The sequence below is a fragment of the Manis javanica genome, chromosome 4, assembly GCF_040802235.1.
Source record: "Manis javanica isolate MJ-LG chromosome 4, MJ_LKY, whole genome shotgun sequence".
Lineage (NCBI taxonomy): Eukaryota > Metazoa > Chordata > Mammalia > Pholidota > Manidae > Manis > Manis javanica.
This window is the reverse complement of record NC_133159.1, coordinates 41,817,143-41,823,958: the sequence shown is the minus strand read 5'-3', so window position 1 is coordinate 41,823,958 and position 6,816 is coordinate 41,817,143. Positions and strand designations below refer to the sequence as shown.

The 6,816-nt window shown below is 38.8% G+C and overlaps 1 protein-coding gene across 1 annotated transcript in view; it reads left to right on the top strand.

Moving 5' to 3' along the window:
- Positions 1 to 40: 40 nt before the first annotated feature.
- Positions 41 to 6,816, top strand: part of ORC1 (origin recognition complex subunit 1) — a 39,968-nt gene continuing 33,192 nt past the window's right edge. Inside the window, exon 1 of the mRNA XM_037021750.2 lies at positions 41 to 237. Within this exon, the coding sequence (XP_036877645.2) occupies positions 62 to 237 (176 nt within the window). The 5' untranslated portion in view covers positions 41 to 61. The remainder of the gene's footprint in view (positions 238 to 6,816) is intronic.

The window sequence follows — 6,816 nt, the reverse complement described above, 5'->3', positions numbered from 1 at the left end:
GCGGAGTACGTCACGCGCTTTCCCTTAGGTGGGCGGGGCGGGAAGGCTGGCTGATGACGGAATGGGGAGACAGCCTTGGGGTGGGGCCACGATGTTTGGCGCGAAATTTTCTTTCCTCCATCTCTTCACTCCTAGGGAGGTGCCTGCCCGGCTGTTTAGTAGGCGAGTGGCTGTAAGAGGAGTGCGGCTGGAGCAGGTTAGAGTCGCTGCAGTCCACGAATTCCTGAAGCGGAGAAGGTAGGAAACAGAGGGCTTGCGCATAGCGCGAGAAAGCTTCGGCGCGCGGTGAGTGTGGCCCCCGGTGAGTGGCATCCTGAGCCGCGGGGACTGTGGAAGTTGTTCTCTGTAGACTCAGTCAGTATTCATGCAGCAGATTTTACTAAGCCCCCGTTTCTGCCAGGCACTGTTCTAAGTCGATTAGGAGCCTTTTTCTTTTCTATATCCCGATTTCTAAAAGGCTTCCCGCTCCGCCAGGGCTGCGAGTTTGCAGTGGGGAAGCCGGAAGCCAACAGCTGAGAAGCGTGAGCGTGCTGCGGTCAGCGCCCTGAGACTCTCTGTGCCGGTCTCAACCATACCTTCCATGTGCACTGTCCTTGTGAAGCATTCGAATCTTTTCCTCCTTCGGGCTGTAGTGTAGCAACTAAGTTGGAGCAGAAGAAGTTATTACCCCATTTTACGGATGCAGAGGTTGCGCCCAGAGACAGATCGCTTTTTGTGACTAAAAGGCCTGGGCTCCTTCCCTGTTCTTTTTTCCCCAGATGAGCGGCGCTTAACTGCTGGGCTTTCATGCACCTTTCCCCACCCCTCCACCCCCATTTATTTATTTATTTTTTATTAAGGTATCACTGATATACACTCTTATGAAGGTTTCACATGAAAAACATTTGGTTACTACATTCACCCATATTATCAAGTCCCCGCCACACTCCCCCCCACACACCCCACTGCAGTCACTGCCCATCAGTGTAGTAAGATGCCAGAGTCACTACTTGTCTTCTCTGAGCTGCACTGTCTTCCCTGTGATCCTCCCCACACCATGTGCACTAATCATGATACCCCACAATCCTCTTCTCCCTCCCTCCTCACCCACTCCCCCGCCCCCACTCCACTTTGGTAACCGCTAGTCCCTTCTTGGAGTCTGTGAGTCTGCTGCTATTTTTTTCCTTCAGTTTTGCTTCCTTGTTATACTCCACAAATGAGGGAAATCTTTTGGTATTTGTCTTTCTCTGCCTGACTTATTTCACTGAGCATAATACCCTCTAACTCCATCCATGTTGTTGCAAGTGGTAGAATTTGTTACTTTCTTATGGCTGAATAGTATTCCATTGTGTATATGTACCAAGTTTTCTTTATCTATTCATCTACTGATGAACACTTAGGTTGCTTCCCTATCTTAGCTGAAATAAACGAAGGGATCATGCACCTCTTTTTAAGAGAAGTCTGATGGCCCCTCTTCTACTTCCTCTAGTCTGACCCCAGAACAGAAGGACCTTCTGTTATGATGGTTGGAAAAACACTGAACTTAGGGGCAAAAGACACGAGATTCTTCTGGGCAACATCTTCAAAACTGCAATATGTCAGTTTTTTATTTTACTTATCTGTAGAAATGGTACCTTCATCCCTTCTGTACTGGGTGCTTTTGAGTGGCAGTGGAGGTTGCCCATGTGAAAGCATGGTTTGCTAAGTACCTCTGCAACAGTTTCTAACCTAACAGAGGGCAAAATGTGGAGTTTAGAAGGTTTATGAATCCCCTGAAATTGAATGCAAATTTTATATGAATTGTATGTGAGCTTCATAACATCAAACTTTTAAAGCAAAGCAAAGCAAAACAAAATGAAAACCATTGTCCCTTAAAGATAAATGCAAGGGATTAAGGAGTGGAGAAGTGAATTTACCATTTGCATTTTCTCAGTCTTCAGTATTCTAAGTGATTAATAAATCATAGGTGATATTAATAAATCATGGGTAAGTAACAGGTGATTAATAAATGTTGGTTGAACAAAGGGAAGATTCTATTTTTATCCCCGTCTTGTAGGTAAAGAAATTGTAGCCCATCTGACCTCTTAGCCAGTGGCTGGGAAACCTGACTAAATTTTAGGCACAACAGACTCATGCTCTCTAAGACGTATATTAACATTATCCATTTCCACCCAAGGTGTTTTAAGGTAAAGTGCTTAAGAGCATAGTCTTTGGAATCTGGTGGCTCAGGGTTTGAATTAAGGTTATTCTGTTCTCTATGACATTGGTACAAGTGATCATCTTGCAGTGCTAATAGCTTCTGCCTTTCATTCAGCAAATATTATTGAGTGCCTACTGCACATTTAGTATGTACTAGCAGTTTTTAGGATTATTGTAAGGATTATATATGAAATAAATATATCAAGACCTTTGGTTCCATCTTCTGTCATATTGGCTCAGTAAATATCTGCTATAATTTTTCCTGCAAATTCCTTATCTGTTTTCCTTGGGTGTGGCTAGTGTGGACTGGGTAGTGTGTGTGTTTCAGATTGCTCTATCTGCAATACTGAGAGCCTGTAGTGGGTATCTCCTAGAAGCCAAAGCTTTTGCATGGTGAAGTCAGGCAATGAGGTGAAATTCTGGGTCAAGGGTAAGAAAGTGGGATAACAGTACAAAGAGGCCTGGCATCTACTGATTTCCTTATGCTACCTCTTCAGAAGGATTCTTGATTAATTTTTTGAACTCTTCATTGAAAAATAACATACATACAGAAAAGTGCATAAATCATAAATGTACAACTCAGTGACTTTTCTTAAAGAGAGTATATCCATGTAACCAGCATCCAGTTCAAGAAAAAATATGACCAGCATCCTAGAAACACTCCCTCTTCCACCATGCTCATTTTCAGTCGCTTACATAACCTTCTGATCTGACTTGTAAGACCATAAGTTACTTTTACCTGTTCTTGAACTATATGTAAATGGAATCAATACTGTATGTATTCTTTTGTTGTCTAATTTCTTTAGCTCATAGTTATTTTGTGATATGTTCCCCATACTATGTGCACTTGTAGTTTAATTTGCCCATGTCTTTTGATGATGTATATGTTTTTCTGTTGGGTATATTCTATTGGAATTGCTGTGTCAGAGAATATGCGTATGTTCAGCTTTAGTAGATAATGCTGATTTTTCAGAGTGGTTTTGCCAATTTACTTTACTCCCACTAGTGTATGAGAGTTCTGGCTGCTCTACATCACATACTATACTTGGTTTTTTCCTAATGATTTTTTTTTTGTATCATTAATGTACAATTACATGAGCAACATTAAGGTTACAAGACTCCCCCCATTATCAAGTACCCACCACTACCCCATTACAGTCACTGTCCATCAGTGTAGTAAGATGCTATAGAGTTACTACTTGTCTTCTCTGTGTTATTATACTGCCTTCCCCATGGATTATTTGCTTTTTGTTTGTTGAGGTGCATGAGCTCTTTATATATTTTGGATGTCAAACCCTTTATCGCATGTCATTTATGAATATATTCTCCCATACTGTAGGATGCCTTTCTGTTCTATTGATGGTGTCCTTTGCTGTACAGAAGCTTTTCAGCTTGATATAGTCCCACTTGTTCATTTTTGCTTTTCTTTCCTTTGCCTAGTGAGATATGTTAATGAAGAAGTTGCTCATGTTTATGTCCAAGAGATTTTTTGCCTATGTTTTTTTCTAACAGTATTATGGTTTCATGACTTACATTCAGGTCTCTGATCCATTTCGAGTTTACTTTTGTGTATGGGGTTAGACAATGATCCAGTTTCATTCTCTTACATGTAGCTGTCCAGTTTTGCCAACACCAGCTGTTGAAGAGGCTGTCATTTCCCCATTGTATATCCATGGCTCCTTTATTGTATATTATTTGACCATATATGCTTGGATTTATATCTGGGCTCTCTATTCTGTTCCACTGGTCTATGGGTCTGTTCTTGTGCCAGTACCAAATTGTCTTAATTACTGTGGCTTTGTAGTAGAGCTTGAAGTTGGAAGCAAGATCCCTCCTGCTTTATTCTTCCTTCTCAGGATTGCTTTAGCTGTTTGGGGTCTTTTGTGGTTCCGTATGTATTTTAGAACTATTTGTTCCAGTTCATTGAAGAATGCTGTCAGTATTTTGATAGGGATTGCATTGAATCTTTAAATTGTGTTAGTCAGGATGGCCATTTTGACAATATTAATTCTTCCTAGCCAAGAGCATGGGATGAGTTTCTATTTGTTAGTGTCCTCTTTAATTTCTCTTGAGTGTCTTGTAGTTTTCAGGGTATAGGTGTTTCACTTCCTTGTTTAGGTTTATTCCTGTATTTTATTCTTTTTGATGCAATTGTGAATGGAATTGTTTTCCTGATTTCTCTTTCTGCTAGTTCATTGTTAGTGTATAGGAATGCAACAGATTTCTGTGTAATAATTTTGTATCTTGCAACTTTTCTGAATTCGGATACTAGTTCTGGTAGTTTTGGAGTGGATTCTTTAGGGTTTTTTATGTACAATATCATGTTATCTGCAAACAGTGACACTTTGACTTCCTTATAAATCTGGATGCCTTTTATTTCTTTGTGTTGCCTGATTGCTGTGCTTGGACCTCCAGTACTATGTTGAATAAAAGTGGGGAGAGTGGGCATCCTTGTCTTGTTCCAAATCTTAGGGGAAAAGCTTTCAGCTTCTCACTGTTAAGTTTAATGTTGGCTGTGGTTTTGTCATATATGGCCTTTATTATGTTGAGGTACTTGCCCTCTATACCCATTTTGTTTGAGAGTTTTTATCATAAATGGATGTTGAATTTTGTTGAAAGCTTTTTCAGCATCTATGGAAATGATCATGTGGTTTTTGTCCTTTTTGTTGATGTGGTGGGTGATAATGGATTTTCGAATGTTGTACCATCCTTGCATCCCTGAGATGAATCCCACTTGATGATGATGGATGATCTTTTTGATGTATTTTTGAATTTGGTTTGCTAATATTTTGTTGAGTATTTTTGCATCTGTGTTCATCAGGGATATTGGTCTGTAGTTTTCTTTTTTTATGGGGTCTTTGCCTGGTTTTGGTATTAGAGTGGTGCTGGCTTCATATAATTAGTTTGGAAGTATTCCCTCCCCTTCTATTTTTTTGAAAACTTTAAGAAGAATGGGTATTATGTTTCCTCTAAATGTCTGATGAAATTTAGCGGTGAATCCATCTGGTTTGGGGTTTTGTTTTAGGTAGTTTTTTTATTACCGATTCAATTTTGTTGCTGGTAATTGGTCTGTTTAGATTTTCTGTTTCTTCCTGGGTCAGTCTTGGAAGGTTGTATTTTTCTAGAAAGTTGTCTTTTTCTTCCAGGTAATCCAGTTTGTTAGCATATGGATTTTCATTGTCTTCTCTAATTATTCTTTGTGTTTCTGTGGTGTCCGTAGTTATTTTTCCTTTCTCATTTCTGATTCTGTTTGTCTGTGTAGATTCTCTTTTTCTCTTATTAAGTCTGGCTAGGGGTTTATCTATTTTGTTTCTTTTCTCAAAGAACCAGCTCTTGGTTTCATTAATTTTTTCTATTATTCTCAATTTTATTTATTTTTTTCTCTTATCTTTGTTATGTCCCTCCATCATCTGATTTTGGGCCTCTTTTGTTCTTCTTTTTCCAGTTTCAGTAATTGTGAATTTAGACTGTTATTTGGGATTGTTCTTCCTTCTTTAAATAGGCCTGGATTGCTATATACTTTCCAATTAGAACTGCCTTCGCTCTGTCCCACAGAAGTTGGGGTGTTGTGCTGTTGTTTTCATTTGTCTCCATGTATTGCTTGATCTCGGTTTTAATTTGGCTATTGATTATTTAGGAGAATGTTGTTAAGCCTCCATGTGTTTGTGAGCCTTTTTATTTTCCTTGTACAATTTATTTTTAGTTTTATACCTTTGTGATCTGAGAAGTTGGTTGATAGAATTTCAATCATTTTCTATTTACTGAGGTTTTTTTTTTGTGTCCTAGTATGTTTTCTATTCTGGAAAATGCTCCATGTGCACTTGAGAAGAATGTGTATCCTGCTGATTTTGGGTGTAGAGTTCTGTAGATGTCTGTTAGGTCCATCTGTTCTAGTGTGTTGTTCAGTACCTCTGTGTCCTTATTTACTTTCTGTCTGATTGATCTGTCCTTTGGAGTGATGGGTATGTTGAAGTCTCCTAAAATGAATGCATTGCATTCTATTTTCCTCTTTAATTCTGTTAGTATTTATTTCACATATGTAGGTGCTCCTGTGTTGGGTGCATAGATATTTATAATGGTTATATCATCTTGTTGGGCTGACCCCTTTATTATTATATAATGTCTTTTTTTGTCTCTTCTTACTTTCTTTGTTTTGAGGTCTATTTTGTCTGATACAAGTACTGTAACACCTGCTTTTTCCCCCCTATTGTTTGCATAAAATATCTTTTTCCATCCCTTCATTTTTAGTCTGTTTATGTCTGAGGTGACATATGTCTGAGGTTTGAGGTGAGTCACTTGTAAGCAGCATATAGATAGTTCTTGCTTCTTTTTATCCATTCTATTCCTCTGTGTCTTCTGATTGGTCCATTCAGTCCAGCTACATTTAGGGTGATTATCAATAGATACGTATTTATTGCCATTGTAGGCTTTGGATTCATTTTTACCAAAGGTTCAAGGGCAGCTTCTTTACTATCTAACTGTCTAACTTAACTCACTTATTACGCTATTATAAACACAGTCTGATGATTCTTTATTTCTCTCCCTTCTTTTTCTTCCTCCTCTACTTTTTATATGTTAGGTGTTTTATTCTGTACTCTCTTGTGTTTCCCTTGACTGATTTTGTGGATAGCTGATTTT